Raw genomic sequence first — 18,190 nt, forward strand, 5'->3', positions numbered from 1 at the left:
GGCACATCCCACCGGGCACTCAGAGGCTCTGGCGCGGCCCCGCCCCGGCTGTCCGGAGCATCCCCGCCTGTGGTGGGGGCGCGCAGAGAGGAGGGCAGAGCAGAGCAGAGCAGAGCAGAGCAGAGGAGCCCCCCGTGCCCCGCACCGCTGGCCAGCGCTCCCCGGCTCTCACGGGGACCAGAGGAGCCGCCCCTCTCCTCTCCTCCTCTCCTCCTCCTCCTCCTCCCTCCGCTCCTCCTCTCCCGCTCCCGCCGAGCAGCGCCGGGGTCGCGCCGGGAGCGCAGCGCGGGGCGAGCGGGGCTGCAGGAGCGCGGCTGCCGCCGGTCCCCACCCGTGTCCTGCCCGTGTCCCCCCGGTCCCCGCGTGTCCGCGCCGGGCCGGAGCATGGCTTGGGCCGAGCTCGGGCTGCTCCGCTGGCTGCGGGAGAGCCGCCAGTCCCGCAAGCTCATCCTGCTCATCGTCTTCATCGCGCTGCTGCTGGACAACATGCTGCTCACCGTGGTCGGTAGGTGAAGCGGGCTCGGGCTGCTGTCCCTGCCCCGGCTGCTGCAGATGTGCTGCCCGAATGCCCGATTAATGCTCTCAAACCCAGCGTTTTCAAACACTGATTAATTTTATTTTTAACCGTGAATTATATTGCAGGCATTGCAAACGCGCCGCCGTGGACATCAAAGTCTTGCTTTATTTCCATGTTAATTGCGAGATAAGGAATGGTATAAAGAGGTCTTAATAACTCCTTTTCCCCTCTTTTTATTTTCTCTTTTTTGCCTTTTTTCTGCTAAACGCCACTAATACTTTGTAGAACGACAGATAACAGTATTTTTAGCTCATCATCGTTTTTTCTCCTGTGGTCGTGCAACTGAAACAACAGGCTAGATAACATTGGAGATGCCTGTTTCCTTGTGATAGTTCTGTTTCCCCCACATTGGTCTTAAAATGATAGGTTAATAAGAAAATTATCTAGGTCACTTTTAAGAAAAGCACTTCCATGAGTAAGTTTAATAAAATAATAAAAGTTTTGATCAAAGTCTAAGATCCAACTTTTAATGGCTTCAGTGGCACAGTGTCAAGATTCAGAAATCTACTCAAATAAAACAGTTGAATGTTTTTCTCTGGTAGACTTAGAACTCCTCCCATTCAAATGTTTATATGAAATAAAAGAATATAGTCCAGAGGAACCAGTGGCTCATGGATGTGCACACAGACACACCTGAATGCTCATGGTTCTCCTGGAAGTGGCTCTGTCTGTGCAGGGCTCAGCTCTCAGATGATGCTTCAGACTCAGCTTCTGAATCTGACTCCTGAATTTCTTGAAGGGGTTTCAGCTTAAAAGTTGATGCCACAAGGTAGACCTTAGTTAAGAAAATATATATTTTTAGCAGTTGATTTTGGATTTTTTTTACATTGATATATTTCCATATAATATTAGTAATATTTAATTGCTTGTTTAGTAATAAGTATGCTAGAGGCCCTAGAAATTATTATAACTTGCAGATTTGGGAGGCTGAACTTTTTCAGGATGAAATGCAAGATGGGAAGGGATGGTTTTCTCACTTGTATTAAAATGAATGAACCTGACATCTGTTTTTACAAACTCTAAAATCCTAATGTTTGAGATACATATTAATGCAATTAAATTGCAGCCAGGATCCTAAAACATATAAACATGGTTCCTTCTGGATGATCTTTTCAATGTAAATTTCAAAATAATGAGACAATTATTGCCAATGCAAATATAGGCATATTATTTCTGATTCCTTGATATAGGTTTGTTACTTTTTTTCCTTCTTATGGCTAGTACCTATCAATATTTTGGTGGTTTATTTTAAAAATGTTTTATATAGTATTTTTTTATATTTTTGTTTAATAATCATTCCAATGCTCTTCTCATTATTCATGCTTTCACAGCCTAATAAAAGGACTTGTGCAGCCACCTGCAACAAAGAGGCTTCAGACATGGGTTTTGATACTTTTGATATTTTGCTTAATGATGTATTCATAGAAAACCTCATGGGAATCTTATGAAAACTGGCAAAAATAAAGATCAGTGTAAATGAACTTTTTGTTTTAAACTGCACTTCTGAGTTACAGGTGTGTTTTTTCCCATGAGCAAATTTCTCTTTCAATTCTGTGTTTCTGAAATACAAAGCCTTGTATTTCCTGATCGATGGCAGAGCAAGCAGCTTGGTGATTCCACTTCCAAGTAACCTGACAGTAAGACGCCAATGTATTCTATTTGTTTTTCCAGTGCCAATAATTCCCAGTTACCTTTACAGCATCGAACACCAGAAAAACGCCACAGAAATCCAGACTGCTAAACCCAACCTCCCCTCAGCAACCATGGACAATTTCCAGAGCATCTTCTCCTACTACGACAACTCCACCGTGCTCGCTGGAAACGAGTCTGACAGGACACAGCGTGCAGAGCTGCCTCAGAGCCAGACAGAGCCCATGGCTGTCAGGGTGACTCCGGCCCCCTCTGACTGCCCCAAGGATGACAAGGAGCTGCTGAACGAGAACGTCCGCGTCGGCCTCTTGTTTGCCTCAAAAGCAACAGTGCAGCTGATGACCAACCCCTTCATAGGGCCCCTGACTAACAGGTATGGCGTTGCTGCTGCTCCATCCCACACTGCTGTTTTAGCCCAGGTTAGCGTTTCAAACAGATTCCTCTTAATTCTCTTAATTCTCCCTGGATTGCTGCCTTCTGGAGGAATATTTTAGTGAAATCAGTTTGGTGAACACTTCTAAACGTTTACACCCTTTCCAAAGTAGCTGCACGTCAGCCATTAGTATCTCACACTTTTCCCCCAGCTCCTGAAACCTTGGGTTTTTATACCAGCCTTTGCAGAGATGGTGTTTGCAGTTTAGGAAGGATGTTGAGATGCTTGAGCGCATCCAGAGGAGGCAACAAGGGGTGAGGGGCCTGGAACACAAGCCCTGTGAGGAACGTTTGAAGGAACTGGGAGTGTTTAGCCTGAAGAAGAGGAGGCTCAGAGGTGACCTTATTGCTCTCTGCACCTTCCTGAAGGGAGGCTGCAGACAGGTGGGGTTGATCTCTTCCACCGGGCAGCACTGACAGAACCAGAGGACACAGCCTCAAGCTACATCAGGGAAGGTACAGGTTGGATATTAGGAAAAAAATTTTCACCAAAAGAATAATAAAGCACTGGAATGCTCTTCCCAGAGAGGTGGTGGAATCAGCATCTCTGGATGTGTTTAAAAAAAGACTGGCCATGGCACTTGGTGCTGTAGTCTAGGTGAGGTGTTAGGGCACAGGTTGGACTTGATGATCTTAGAGGTCTCTTCCAACCTCATTATTCTGTGATTCTGTTGAAATATCTCCCATATAGTTATAGGAGGCCAAAAGACACTGCAATTCACAAAGATTGTGAATTGTCAATAATCCTGTGGCACCCACATGAGGCAAAGATGATATTGAAACTGTAGGCAGGGCTCAGATCCCTTCCCTGCTGTCACTGAGATGAGCAGCTCTTGCTGTGTGGAGTTGTCTGAGGAGAGAATCAATGGGAAATTTGTGTGGACTTCAGGGAAAAGGGCACAAATGTCCAACTTTGCTGATGCCATGTTCATCACCAGGTTCAGTGGGTCCCACATTCCCATTAGTACATGACATTGCCCAACCTCCTAATTGCTCCCTCTAAATTCTTGCAAATATACGATGTCTTGAAAAAAATATGTTTAAATGGGACTTTACAGAAAATTTATTTGGGCCAGGATCAAGCTTATAAACACCAATATCAGTGACTTAAAACTCCTCTCCAAATGAAAGTACCGATGATGTTAACATGAAGATTAAAAAGTATATATAATATTCAAATTTTTGTGTTAATAATAAATTTGATTTCACTGTTAGCATTTTGTGTAACCACTCCCCAGAGAAGCAGCTTCAGTCCTCCCAAACATTCTATGAGATCAATCTCTGCAGGAAATAAACTCCAAATTGTATTTAGTGAACATATGATCTGCATAATATTTTATATGTAAGCTGTTTTCATAGAGAATTATTCCTTTCAGAAAATAACATGCAGCAGAAATTTGGACTTGTAGAACACTTTGGTTTAAGCAGTCAATATGCCCATCATAGGTGGCAATATTTAAAACAACCAACACAATCCAATGACAGGTATTTCAGGTTTTGAAACAAAAACTACCTTGTTTAGGTTTTATGGTGTATATATACATACACACACACATATATATATATATATAGCCTATATATATTTACTATATATATATTTACAGTGTGTGTATATATATACACTATATATATAGTGTATATATATGCTATTAAACCTAATATATATATAAATATTGTCTGAGTGCTTCCTTTCAATCTCATAAAAAGTATCCAGCTGAGGGCTAAGTAGCATTTTTGGACTCACAGTGTTGTGTATTCAAAACCTGTGCTTGATCTGTGGAACTGATCTAAACACAAAAGCTTTAAATGAGGGAGACAGTTTCATTTCTCTCTCATTTCCCCTTATCACCAATACATATCACCTCCACAAATATGAGTACACCACCACAAAATTACTTTTTCACGAATATTGCTGCAAGTTGAGAAGGACTTTTCTTACCTGTATTGTTTAGTGAGGATGCCACAGCTCCTCTGCAGGTCAATGTATATGATCAGCTAAAATGTGTGATTGTATAAATCAAACAGAAAATATCTGGGTTATCAATAGAAAGACTCTTCCTTACCACTAATGAGCTCTTTGGTTACTGTTAAGCTTTTACCTTTATTACTTCTACAAAATTCCAGCAATATATCAAAGCTTAGAGAGAAATGATTGCTTGTTTCAAGCTCTGTGTTCACAGTTGGTTAAGATGACCAGTATGTTTCTTTTTCAAATGAGTAGCACACTCTGTACAGGGATTTTTATTTTTCAATCAAATATAGCTGAACAAGAAGGATTTAGAGTTTTAGTCAAGTGCTGGTTTTCACCAGGCACTGGCTTTGAGTTTGTACAGCCAGCAACAGGATGTTCCACTCATATGAGTCTGTGCAAATAATCACTGTTTTTTAGGTTTTCTGAAAGTTTTGGAGCTTGTTTTCCTTTCTTTTATAATTACTGAAAATGTAGATTTTCGAAAACAAATTTCGGAATTGGTTTCATTCAAGGAGTATGCTCTGCAAAAACCATTTTTTTATCTCTTTTCACGGAACACCAGACACACCTGGCTCAGAGAACAGGTTTGCAGCTCCTGAAACAATACAAGTTCCCTCCGCCCTAACAAAGTCCTGGCAGAGCAAACACCAGTGATGGCTTTGCCATAGGAAGTGAACAGTTCACTTCCCACCCTGGCACGCTTTCAGGGCAGAGCTGATAAGGTTTTGTGGGTCAGAAGCACATTATTTTTCCTGATGGTGAAATTTGTGAGGAGCTATCCACAAAGCCCAGCATGTGACACAGGGCTCTTTGTGAGGAGGATGCTCTGGCAGGGGCAGAGTGAAGGGTGGACAAAAGGCTGTCCTGTGAAAGGGTGGACAAAAAAAAAGGCTGTGCTGTGAAAAGAGTGGGCAAAAGGCTGTCCTGTGAAGAGGGTGGGCAAAAGGTGCCCTTTGTAACCACCTGCCTTATCCAACAGCCCTGGCACAGGTGCCCAGAGAGGCTGTGGATGCCCCTGGATACCTAGAAGTGCCCAAGGCCAGGTTGGATTGGGCTCTGAGCACCCAGGTCCAGTGCAATGTGTCCCTGTCCATGGCAGGGGGTTGGAAGGAGATGGGGTCTAAGTTCCCCTCCAACCCAAACCATTCTGTGGTTCTGTGATTGACTCCAGTGCTTTTATCAGTCTCTCTCTGTGAGCCCAGCTGTGCCAGCCCCTCAACCACCAGAGCCAGTCAATGCCTCTGCCATGTGTGTCCCCTTCTTGTTTTCATTAGTCTGAAAGAAAATTTGTAGTTTTAACCTTGTTTTTCTTCATATCAGCCTCAAAAACCATAAAAAAATAATAGCTATTTTCATCATCACCATCCTGGCTGCAGCTTTGAACTCCTTAGCATGAGAGAGAGAGAGTAGCTAGGACCAAAATGTGTTCATGCCCAAGACCCGCACAGAGAAGGAAGCAGAGGCATAAATAACATTTATAACTACATATTTACAGTTCAGTTCCTGTGTGAGCTTTCCTTTCAGGTTTTGGCAGAGGCTGAAGTGACCTGTTCTGTCTGTTCAGGTCACTCTGTCCCTGCTGACCCTACATGTTCTTTTTGAACTCCACACATATTCAGTGGTTCATTGGTTCAGAACCTCAAGGAACATATTCTTGCCATAAATCCTCCCCAGTCCTCACTGGCAGGGAAGCAGAGAGCCAGAGTTCCAGCCAGGACAGAGCCAGCAAGAGGTGCTCACATGGAGCTGTGCGACAGCAAGGTTGGAACCAGTGGATTTGCAGCACTCTAATTGGTAATTAGGCTCTAATAATCCACAGCTGCTCACCTGGTCAATGTAACCTTTATTGTGCAGTTGCACAGGACCAACAATCTGTTGTCTTAGTTTGGAGTAATCTTGTTAATGGGCATAAATCATTTCCTGAGAGCCCCACAATCTGGAGCCACAGGGGCTGAAATGGAGCTCATCTGGGCATCATTCTCCTGCTGTGGCAGCCTCTCCTTTCCCTCCTTCAACCAGTGACTCAGACTTTTCCAGAGATCACAAACACTTGTAATAAGCACTTTTAGCTGCAAGTAGCCTTGGTGAGGCGTGCTGGACTCTGCTTCAGAATTGCTTGGAGGGTTTTGAAAGAAGTGCCCAGGAAAATTATATGTTTAGCCATAGTAACAAGAAAAGATAAGAGAGAGGACAGGCTGTAATATTCTCTGGTGCTGCATACATGCAGAGGAACAAAATGCAGAGGTGATTGTGATGGAGGGTGCTGTGTCATGGCTGAGGAAAAACTGTAAATTCACTTTTCACATGAATGGCCCAGCACCAAGGGGCAGAATCACAAAATTGGCTGCTGCAGGTGGTGCCTCTCCTTTTTATGGTTATTATAATGCACTTGTTCAGCAAAACCTCCCAGTCTGTGCTCTCAACACCTGTAGAACAGAGCAGGGGATGCAGCTGCAGATTGGACACTGGTGGCAGCACAACTGGCAGTTAATTATTGCTGCTATTTCAGGGTTTGCTAAGAGGCAGGGTGTGTTGAGATCGCCCAGGAAAGGACAATCTGCATATCTAAGGAAATGTCAGCTGGATGTGGGCAGGACTGTCCCCTGAGAAAGCCCAGCCATGGCTTCTAGGGCTTCAGCAATTCCATGCAGAACTGTGCATCTCCACGTTTTGGGGGATGCTCTGGGCAGTATTATCCTTCCAGAGCATTATAAGGACTTGTTTAACTCCCACCCTCTGCTATGTGTCACTTTCCACCTTGCTGTGGCCCTGTTTGTCCAAGGAAAAGGAAGAATAAGATCTTCAACTGCAAAAATGAAAGAACAGTGCTTGAGCAGTATTACACTGAGCATTAGAAGTGGCTCCCAAAATGTTTGTTTTCTTCCTGCCTTCAACCACCAGGAAGTTCCCAGGTGCAGGAAGCCCATTGGAAGAGCTGAAATCTCCTTTATTTAGTATGACAGCACTGCTCTGTGTTTAATTTGTGAATGTTTGTGGAAGATCTCACAGCTCATGTGACATTACATTGCCTCTGATGCAATGATGGAAATGTGAATGTGGGAGCCAATTTGGATGGCATTTCTCTTCATGCAATAACTGAATATTATTTCAATGTACTTGTAGCAAACTGCTATCTTACAGGCCCTGTGTCAGGTGTACGAATTCCTTGATTCCTGTACTGAAATCAGAATTATCCCTCAATTATCCATCCTAGACACATCTGGGATTGCCGTGACAGACCCAGCCCTAGTTTACTTTGCCATGGGGAAATGCATGAGGGACATTCACCTTCTGTTTTAACACTCCAGAAACAGCTGATAATGCCCACCACTAGCAGTAGCCATACCTGCAGGGTTTATTTAGTTTTTTATCTGTACTCCTGTCACTGCTTTATTTAATTGAAAAACTCAAAATCAGAGCAACTGTGATCAAACTCTCAGTGGCCTGTTCTACCTGGGCCCACTGGGAAGTGCTCACTTCAGCCCTGAGGCAGGTAAGAATTTGGCAAGAGGTAATTTTTTATTTCCTCATGTACACAGAAACACCAGTGGAGACCAGCACCCCATTGTGTAATCCCTATTACACACACAGCAAGGGAAAGGCTGGCTGAGAAAAAAATCATTCACTTAAAATAAAGCAGACAAAAAAAATATTGCTCTTTTATATACCATGTGTGAAGGTGCTGGGAGATTAAAGTTTTTATCCTAAGAGTACAGGGGAATTTTGTGACAGGGATTTAATTTGCTTTGGGGACACCAGTTCAGGTGAGTAGCACATGAGTGACCAGTCTCTGCTGGATATTTACAACACTCACTTACAGATTTCAACTGGGAGAATCTATGTTAAAATGTTTTATAATATGTTTTTATCATATTTTAATGCAGTGGTGATTTAAAGCAAAATACCACGTGGAAGCTCAATTTATTTCATTCACAAGAATGAGACAAACAATGAACACTGAGCTCTGCATTCTAGGGAGTTTTCCATTATCAAAGGTCCTTGACTGTATAAAAATATTAATACAAAAACAAAGCTCAGAATAATTTTTTTGGTTTGTTTATGTCATGACTAGTGTTATTAATAAGGGCCATTTTTGACCTTTCCATTATTTGATTGACCTGCTTTAGCCAATGCTGCCCATTTAAATGTGCAACACTGTCAAATCATTGGAAACTGAAATCCTTTGAAAGTACTCCTGAATTTGGCCATTAAATAATGTCCTGGCAAATACATTTGAGATGCACAATCCTACAAAAAATGAAGCTGTGAACAAAGTATGTTGGATAGAATGTGCACTCTGTCTTCAGAGCCACCTAGGTTGGGACTCCAGGGTAGATTTTTATTGGTGTGGAAAATAATATGTTGTGATTTTTATTATTTTTTTGTGGTCGAATTTTCAGTTTTATCTGCTCAAAAAATATAAATGCTTCCCAGCCAGAAAGTTCTTTATTTCCTGGAAACTTGAAAATACTTGGATAAACCAGACATTTCTACAGGCTGTTTGGAGTCCTAATGAAGAAATGGGCTGATGAAGAAAGCTTTGATCAGCTCCATTTCTGCTCCTAAACCCATGGAAAGCAGAAGCATTATTCTCAGGCTCTTTGGGACTCTTCCAGTGCTCCGGAGGCAAAACTCCCAGAAAAGCTGATGACAAATTTTTCCAGTAAAAAAGCCATTGGCTTGACTATGTCTCATTATAATCATTGTCTCACAAGGATGGAAACAGATGAGCGCTGAAACACGACTGGGGTATTTCAAAATTCAGCACACTCATGGAAATCTTCCCTTGGCATATCTTTGGCAGCCTCATGGAGCCCCAGAGGGTTTTATTGGGAACAATCAAGGCAGAATGAGAACAGGGCAATCAGGGCAATCATGAGAAGGATTTTTTTCCCAGGGATTTCAGATAAAAAGTCTGCTGTGTCAGATGAAAAGAGGTTTGTGGTGTGGACAAATATGGCCATGTGGTCCACAATAAATAGTTCAAAGCCTGCCAAGGAACTACAGGTTGGGTTTGTGTGGTGTGGGAACTCGTGTAAGACTAACTCAAAACCTCAGCAATGTGAATATTCATTTTGTTTTCCAGAATAGGGTACCAGATCCCACTGTTTGCTGGCTTCTGCATCATGTTTGTGTCAACAATCAGTAAGTGTCCATGTCTCACTTGGTCTGGCCCAGGCACAACTTTTAAATGAATGCTCCACAATAATTATCACTAGGAATTCTTCTTGTTGGTGTCTGGGGACTGATTCCCAAGGAAGATTTGAGGGGAAATTTGAGGGAAAATTTGAGTCAGCTCCACATTGATGGTGGTGCTGATAAGATTGAACAAGGGAACCTGCTCTGAGGGATCACAGCCCTTCATCCCACCTCAGCAGAACCTTCCTTAGCTGAGCCTTTCAGGTATTTCTGCTCTGGAGCAGTGCTCAGACATTGTTAAATAGCCATGGGAGAGCTGCCTTGCTCTCCCTGTACAGGCAGATACCACGGGGGTTTATCAGAAGGATTGTGAGGCTGCAGTGGCTCATGAGTAGGGTATGAGTCAACAGGATCACAGTGTGGCTAAACATCTCTGTGGGATGTGCAAACAGCAGCACAGCCTGCCAGTCAGCTGAGATAATTTCCCTGCTCTAATGGCATTGATAAGGCTTCAGCTGCTGGTTTATGTTTGGTATTTGACATTTAAACCCGGGGCCCAGACAGAAAGAGTACAGAGAACATCAAGGTTCATTAGAAGCCTGTGAGGATCAGTGAAAGAACTGGTTTTGCCTCAGAAGGCAAATGTGAGATGTATTACAGCCTGTGACAAAAAAATGAGAAGGGGATAAACAGTTTTCCAGGTCCTCTGTACATAAAAGAAAGAATAATGAGAGGATTCCCAGAGGGGATGTGGATGGGATGGACATCCCTGGAAGTGCTCAAGGCCAGGTGGGACAGGGCTGGAGCAGCCTGGGATAGGGGACAGTGTCCCTGGCCATGGCAGGGGACTGAGCCAGGTCTCCTCTAACCCAAAACATTCTGTGAGTCTATGATCTTAAAGCTGTATCATCAAGGGGACTGAAGTACTAGAGAAGATGAGCTGGTCTTAGAGCCACTGACACCTCTGTGTTTTAGGAACATGTTAGATAAATTCTGGTTGGGATGTAGATATGAGTAGGGAGCCTAACTCAGGCAGAGGAGAGAGCTGCTGATCTGCTGAAATCCTTTTCCCCTTTATTTTTACGTGTCCACACAGTAGGGATTTTTGTAAAATGAGGTGAAAAGCCCCAAGAGGCACAACCACAGGGCAGGTGGGAGGAGTGCACATGAATCCCATGCTTGGTTGGTGCATGACACCTTCCTGCAGCTACAACCTGCCCAGCAAAATCCCTTAGGTGGCCAAGAGATGGGAGCTGAAAAAAAAGCTTTGTAAACTCACTGTAGAGTCAATGACACCGACAACATGGGCTCTACAAGCAGGGATGTGGCTGGGTTTCTGAGAAACTCCTGTTTTCCAGTGCTGTGGGTGGAGAATTTAGCCAGGCTGAGTGCAGCGCCCAGGGCAGGGAGTGGCTGAGGGTGAACCCTGGGGGCTGAATCTCCTGGGGAAATAAAGAGTGGCAAATGTCTCTGCTAGAGGCAGGAGGAGGAACTTGCTGAAGGTTTTGAATGGGGGGATCTGCCTTCCCTGCACCTCCAGCCAGCTGTGCTCCACACATCTGGCAGCACCAGGGGAAAACCTCTCTCCACCCCCTCATTGGAGGCAGCATTGGTGCTTGCAGCAGCACGGAGAGGTGAGGCTGCAAAGAAAACTCTCATTACTCCTCCTGTGTGCAGCTGAACCTGAGCAGAGGTAATCAAATCCAGAGTAATTAGTTAAAACTGCTTGGGCTCCTGCATTCTGTGTCACCTGGAGGCTTAGACACCTGGGAGCCATTCAACACTGACACATCCAAATGCAATAAGGGGAAATAATGCAGTTAGCATTGAAAGTGGCACAAGTCACTGTAAACACTTGACTGAATTGTAGGAAGTTTTTGTGATAGTTTCAAGAAATCTAACTTTTTAACCTAGTTATAGTTAACCTAATTTCAAAAATTGCCTCTGTTTTTTATTTCTTTTTTTCCTGCAGTGTTTGCCTTCTCTGGAAGCTATGCACTGCTATTTATTGCCAGGTCCCTGCAAGGAGTGGGTTCCTCTTGTTCTTCTGTGGCAGGTAAGAGATGATAGAGGAAAATGCAGATCACTTTCAGTCTTTTTTTAAATTGAATTTTGTCAGCACATTCAATAATTAATACAAAATATTATATAATTAATATACACAATATATTTATCATATATTTTGTATATTAATAATACAATATGTTGTATTAATTATTGAATGTGCTGACACATTCAATAATTAATTGAAATTATTATATTTATAATTAATATACTCTCTATAAACAAAATATAATTATATTATATAAATATAATATCTATTTATAGTTATATTATATATGTATATAGAGTATATACTCTCTATATACAAAATATATAATTAATACAAAATATTCAGTTGAATCAATTTCTTTTTTTGTTTTTTTGTCTCTTTCATATGAAGTAGCTCAAAAGCAAATGCCTTTTAAGACTTCCTTGGTATTTGGGTTGCAGTGAGGTAGAGCACTAAATGAACTGCACTCTCCCTGGGATTTCTGCACCTGTGTCTTCAACATTTTAAATTCATTTTTAGCCATTTTAAAGGTCACTGGGAACTTGTGTTGGTACTTATTGCAGTTAGAACAGCAGCTCTGTCTGTTATGGAAATTTCTGTTATAAAATGTTGTTTTCAAGGGTTTACCATGCTGGCTGCCAGTTAAGGTACCAGAGTTCCAAAAAACGTGTCTCATTTTTAAATGAGTAGGTAGAATGTAGTATGGGTTTTCAGCCCAAATTATTTGAGCATTCTTGAGGCTGAGGCTGGGGAAAATACGTTTTGTTCATGCTGAATATTCCAATCTTGGAAAAATTTCCTGGAATGGCAGGAACTGACATCAGTTAGGGCTGCAAGTGAAGTTTTCCCAAGGGAAGACATGCCAGAATCAAAATTATTGTTCAGCTGTAACTCAGTCCCTGTGCAAGGGGGCACCTTCAGCTGTGGGCTCTTAGGTGAGCACAAGATTTTCTTTTTTCTCAGCCAATGAACACAAAAGAGCAGAAAAGGCCAAGGGACCATCTAGTCCACCCCTTCCTGAAGGCAGGATCAACTTAATATCTGTCATTCCTCATGCACACTTGACAGGCCTGACCTCAGAAGCCTCCAGAACTGCCCTCAGCATCCAGCTCAGTGCTTAAGCACCTTTATGGCCAGGAAGGTTTTTTGTTCCTGATGTCTCATCTAAAGGCTCTTTGCTGCCATGTGAGCTGATTTCTGCTTGCCATCCTGCAGAGAAGACAAAGATCCGTTTCCTTTCTTTATATTCCTGGCTCTCTTGTGTATTGCAAGGCTGTTATCACCTCTCACATCAGTTTTATCCTCTCTGGTTTTGAATTGGGAGTCCTTGTGTTGTCCCTCACAGATGTTATTCTGAGTCCTTGCTCACTCTCATTGCCATTCTCTGCATGGTCTCCAAGCAGCCCCAGATTTCTCCCTGTGCTGCACCAGAGCCAGACCCAGCTCTGAGAGAAGCTCTGGCTCCTTACAGGGCCCTCAGCAGTGAGAGTCTCACCCTGCATCTCACAGCAAAGGAAGTTTTGTGAGCCACTGCTGGCAGTCATTCCCTCCCCTGCATTTGTGTGTGCAGTTATTCCTATCCATGTGTGACAGAACACACAGATATACATCTGTGTCCTAGAACTTTGTGTTATGGTTTTTGCATTTCCCCCTCCCTCTTTTCTTCCAGAATATTTCCCCAAATCCCACATTCATTGTGAATTCTAATGCAGCTCCCCAGCTGTTCATGCAAACAATTTGATGTCATCCACTCTTTTCAATAAACGTGGTGATCCACTCAGGACCTCTGCTCTTTTGGTGATGGATGGTGTTTACTGAGTGATCAACCATGCAATGTATTGTTTTCCTCCTCTGTGTAGCTGCAGAACTTATTTACTGAGTCCTATGTAAATCTTGATTTGAAAACAGAATTATTAATTTCTATAAGGACTCTCCTGCAGCATTTACGTCTGCAGTGTCTGAGTGCTCCACAAAAAGACAAGCAAATTAGGCTTCATGTTTCCTTTTGTGAAATGAAGGCTCATCATCAAGTGCAGAAATAAGGCATGTGGAGATAAAGGTCAAAAGGATCCTTTAATTTTTTTGTGCTGAACTTGAAATACTCATTTACAAAGCAATCAGCTCTGCATAATACCTCATGCCCAGAGCACTGTCCACAATTGGAGCTAAGTGGTCACCAGACCTTTGTGCACTCTGAGTATGAATAAATGATGGTGAATACTTGTCTGAGGCTTTGATTCTGCTCATTGGAAAGCATCATCAAAAAGCTCTGTGACAAAGAGAAGAATAAAGAATCTAACAAATAAGGGCATCACTAAATTACCTGACTAATGCTGCACAATAGAATGTGGTCTTGGGGACCATGAGTGCTGCCAGAACCATTTTTGCTTGGAAGTTAATTCTGTGGGAAGGGAGTATATGTGTATATATATATATACACATACAAAAAAAACCCCAAACACTTGGTAAGTCCTCTATAATGTTTAGGAGGTGTGGCAAATTATGACCATAAAATGTAGCGCACAGATGCCTAATTTTGTGCCTGTGCTTTTTTCTTATGTCTCTTTATTTATTTATTTTTATTTATTTATTTTATAATGTCTATTTATTTATTTATTTATTTATTAAAAACAATTTAAAAATATTTATTTATTTATTTATTGATTTTTAATTGTAGGGATGGGATTGCTTGCCACTGTTTACACGGATGATGAAGAGAGAGGCAACGCGATGGGAATTGCCCTTGGAGGCCTGGCTATGGGAGTACTAGGTCAGTGAGCTGGAGGCTCTGCTGGCAGAAGAAACCATCCCCAAGCCATCCCAAAGCTTGTTCTTGGGAGCTCTGGAAACAGCAGAAAGGTCTCCCTGGGTGTTGTGGCATTGAGCAGTCTCCAGACTGGGTTCATGGTGCATGTGAGGAGCAGCTTTTCCCACAGCAGGCATTCCCTGTGTGGATTCACACAGGGAATTACATGTCAAGCAATAATCTCTGAGGTGTTTGGGTTTTGTTTACACTGCACAGTGTTTTTGGGGAACGGAGAATATGGTTATTGCCATGATCAATGATCTTTGTGGGGATTTTCAAAGTGGATTTTTGGTCGCTGCGTGCCCGTAGCAGGATGCCTGAACGCTCGCAGGGGTTTTGTTCTGTCAGAGCTTTCACAAGTGTGTCCTTCCCTTTCCTTGGCAGTGGGCCCCCCTTTTGGGAGTGTCATGTATGAGTTTGTGGGGAAGAGCTCTCCCTTCCTGGTGCTGGCAGCCCTGGCTCTGTTTGATGGAGGTCAGTAGGTCCCTGCGTCAGTGTCTCCCTGAGGCACAGCCCATTCCTGCTCCTGCCATCCATCCCCTCCTGCAGGAGAGTCACAGCTTGCCTTTCTTTCCACAGCTGTTCAGTTACTTGTCCTGCAGCCCTCCAGAACACAGGCAGAAGTGAGTATTAAGGTAAAACACTGCAGCAATGGGTGTCACTTTGCCTTTCCTAATCCCAAGCTTTTGTTTCACAGAGTCAGAAGGGAACACCTTTGCTGACACTTCTGAAGGACCCATACATCATTATTGCAGCAGGTACTAGACCTCTTTTTCCTTCTTTAAACCAGCCATGGATGTCATTCCTACCCTCTTGGCATGCCTTGGGCTGAGCTGCTTTAACAGCATTATCATTTGCTGGTTTACTTTATGCAAAGTTCTAATAAGAATGTGTTGGTAATACAGGATGAATGAACCAGCAGAAGCACAATAGGCAGAAAATTTGAAATAAATGTGTATTTCCAACTGAGAGGCCACTGATGACCTCCAGGTGCCTGCTGGGGCAATGGGATGTGGCCAGGAAAGTTCCTGTGAGGAAAGTGACTTGGGGCAAGGCTTTAGAGTGAGGGATTGCCAGCACAGCACAGGCAGGCACGGGGAATAGCACTGAACTTTGTTCCTGTTTGAAGAGGGAGTGAGTTTGGTCTCTTGAGTGTGAATTGTTGTATTTCAGAAAAGGTCTGCTGGAGTGGTGAATGCTGTTTGGTATTATATGTATCTTTTTTCTGATGAGCCTTTCTGTCTCAAGAGAAATTTGCCTTTTTGCATTGAACGTTGCTGAATGTTTATTCTGAAGTCTGTAATTAAGCCTGGCCCTTTCTAATATTGACAAAACACCAGGAAACAGATAATTATTTTCACAGTTCTGTTAATCATCCTAACTTGCTTGTCTAACAGCAATTCTTCCAGACATTTCTGGAAGTTTTCTGTTTATTGTTGATCTTAGAAAATTATCATAACCTTGTTTCTGTGACTTGGCTGAGCTGTGACTGAAATTATACAAACTCTTTTGCTTGAGAAATTCTTGCAGCCTGAAAAAACCACTGAATAAAAGTATAGCAAAGACAGTTCTTGTGATAAGAGATCAGATTTGTCATTCAGCTGACTCAGTAACTTCTCCTACAGCAAAGTATATAAAATATGAGAAATCCCCATGGATTTTCAGTGGGATTAAGGGGAGCACTTGGGTTCTCTGCCTCCCAGGACAGAGGCTGCCCAGTGCTGTGACAGTACAGATGATGCTGATGCTCTCTGACCTCAGCCTCTTCTCCTTGCTTTATTTCCCTTGCAGACCAAATTTGGTTCTGTCAAATGCCCAGGTTTGTGTCAGAGGTGATGCTTCACAGCCTGTGCCATCAGTACCCTGACCAGGCAGAAGAAATGTCCCTGACATGCTTTGTCCCTGCTGGTGGGAGTGAAGTCAGTGTCACTCCTGAAGCCCAACCTCACTGACAGGGATTACAGGAAAATCAGTGCTGCTGCCTCACAGAGCTGCTTGGACAGACAAGTTGGTTTAAACTATTTAAAAACCAGAGCTGAGACAGACATCACCATGAGCACCCCTTGGGAAGGTGTGGGACAGCTCTGCACTGGGTCCTGCTCTTCCACAGGGAAATGTCACTGATGTCTGTGGCACTCTGCCAAAACCTGGGGGGTTCTGGGCTCTGGAGATGGGATTCAGCTGGAAGGCTGCAATTTCCCACCTTCTGGCCAGCACAGGACATTTAATCCCATTCAAGGAGGAAAAGATGTAGGATTCATGCCCTTGACTCATGGCACTTTAAAGTAAGGTCAGCTCCAGGCAAGACTGAGGAAAAAATTAATTTATTTTCTTTTGGGGAAGCTTTGCTGAGGTAGCAGGCTCTTGCCCTGAGATTGCAGAGCACAGCTCAGGCTCTCACTTTTCTCCTGGGGCACATTCTAGGTCTGAAGCACCTTTGTCACCATATCCCTGAGTGCTTTGGCAAGCTCTGGTGCTGCTTCTTGGCCTAAAGAGAAGCAGGTTCCAGAACCAAGTGCAGGCACGCCTGTTTCTCCTTCCTTTGTGAGCTCTGTTCAGCACAGAGTAAACTGAATAGAATAGAAAATTTAATTGAATATTCAATTAAATAGAATATTTAATTAAATAGCAAATCCTTTGCTATTTAAGCTGTCTCAGTTAGAACGGTCCTGCTTCCTCTGGCTGCACAAAGTGAAATGTTTTTTCCAGCATCAGGGAAGCTGTTTGAGCCTGGCTGGTTGTGGCTTGGGAGAGCCCCAAGGAGTTTAACTGGGGCTCCTTGCAGACCCACTCTGGGAGCTTGCACCCAAGTGGAAAGGTTGGCTTTTGTCCTTAGGGCAAAGCAGTGCTGAGCTGTTGCTCCTTGCCTGGGGAAGGGAGAGAGCCAGCTAGCCAGCAAGGTCATTTTAGGAATAGTCTAATGTATTCTGACAGCTTTGAGCAAAGAATGACATCAGTGCTCATTTGGTTTTGAACCTTGTGATGAGGAACTCCCTCCGAGAGAAATAATGCCTCTCTGACCTCTGAAAAATATAGATTTTTTTTTAAAGGTAGAATTTGTATAGTAAAGGACTGGAAGAGTCTAGAATATTTTCCTGAAATTCAGAGATTGTAAATATTAGGAAGAAAGGGAACACAAGTCTGAGGTTGTCACTTGCAGCAGTGATTCCCAAGAGCCATTTAAAGGGATTAGCAGAGGGGACAGGTCCTGTTGCCCTGCATTAAGCCTTGAGTGCCTCAGGGTCTTTTGAGTAAGTGTGAAAGGCATCTTGAATCCCAAGAAATACGGTGGGGTTTCCTAATCCCTGCTCTGGAGCTGAAGTGCAGCACTGGGAGAGATGAGCACCACCCAAACCCAAACTGATTCCGGCTCTGCGGGCCCTGGGGTGGGGCAGAGCTGAGCTGGCAGCCGGGCTGAATCAGCACTTCCACCCTTGTTATCCTTTGTGCTGGGTTATTGGGGCTCCTGGGATTCAAAAGAGATTTGAAATTCGCACGGCTGTGCCAGCTCAAAAGAGATTTGAAATTCGCAGGGCTGTGCCAGCTCAAAGCTGCGTTTGC

At 43.4% G+C, this 18,190-nt stretch overlaps 1 protein-coding gene across 1 annotated transcript in view; it reads left to right on the top strand.

The window, feature by feature from the left end:
• Positions 1-336: 336 nt before the first annotated feature.
• The window catches only part of SLC18A2 (solute carrier family 18 member A2), a 28,560-nt gene continuing 10,706 nt past the window's right edge, over positions 337-18,190 (top strand). The window contains exons 1-8 of the mRNA XM_058810245.1: positions 337-505; positions 2,249-2,600; positions 9,718-9,776; positions 11,743-11,826; positions 14,501-14,593; positions 15,014-15,103; positions 15,209-15,252; positions 15,327-15,387. Of these exons, the coding sequence (XP_058666228.1) occupies positions 385-505; positions 2,249-2,600; positions 9,718-9,776; positions 11,743-11,826; positions 14,501-14,593; positions 15,014-15,103; positions 15,209-15,252; positions 15,327-15,387 (904 nt within the window). The 5' untranslated portion in view covers positions 337-384. The remainder of the gene's footprint in view (positions 506-2,248; positions 2,601-9,717; positions 9,777-11,742; positions 11,827-14,500; positions 14,594-15,013; positions 15,104-15,208; positions 15,253-15,326; positions 15,388-18,190) is intronic.

The sequence above is a fragment of the Ammospiza caudacuta genome, chromosome 9 (genome assembly GCF_027887145.1).
Source record: "Ammospiza caudacuta isolate bAmmCau1 chromosome 9, bAmmCau1.pri, whole genome shotgun sequence".
NCBI lineage: Eukaryota > Metazoa > Chordata > Aves > Passeriformes > Passerellidae > Ammospiza > Ammospiza caudacuta.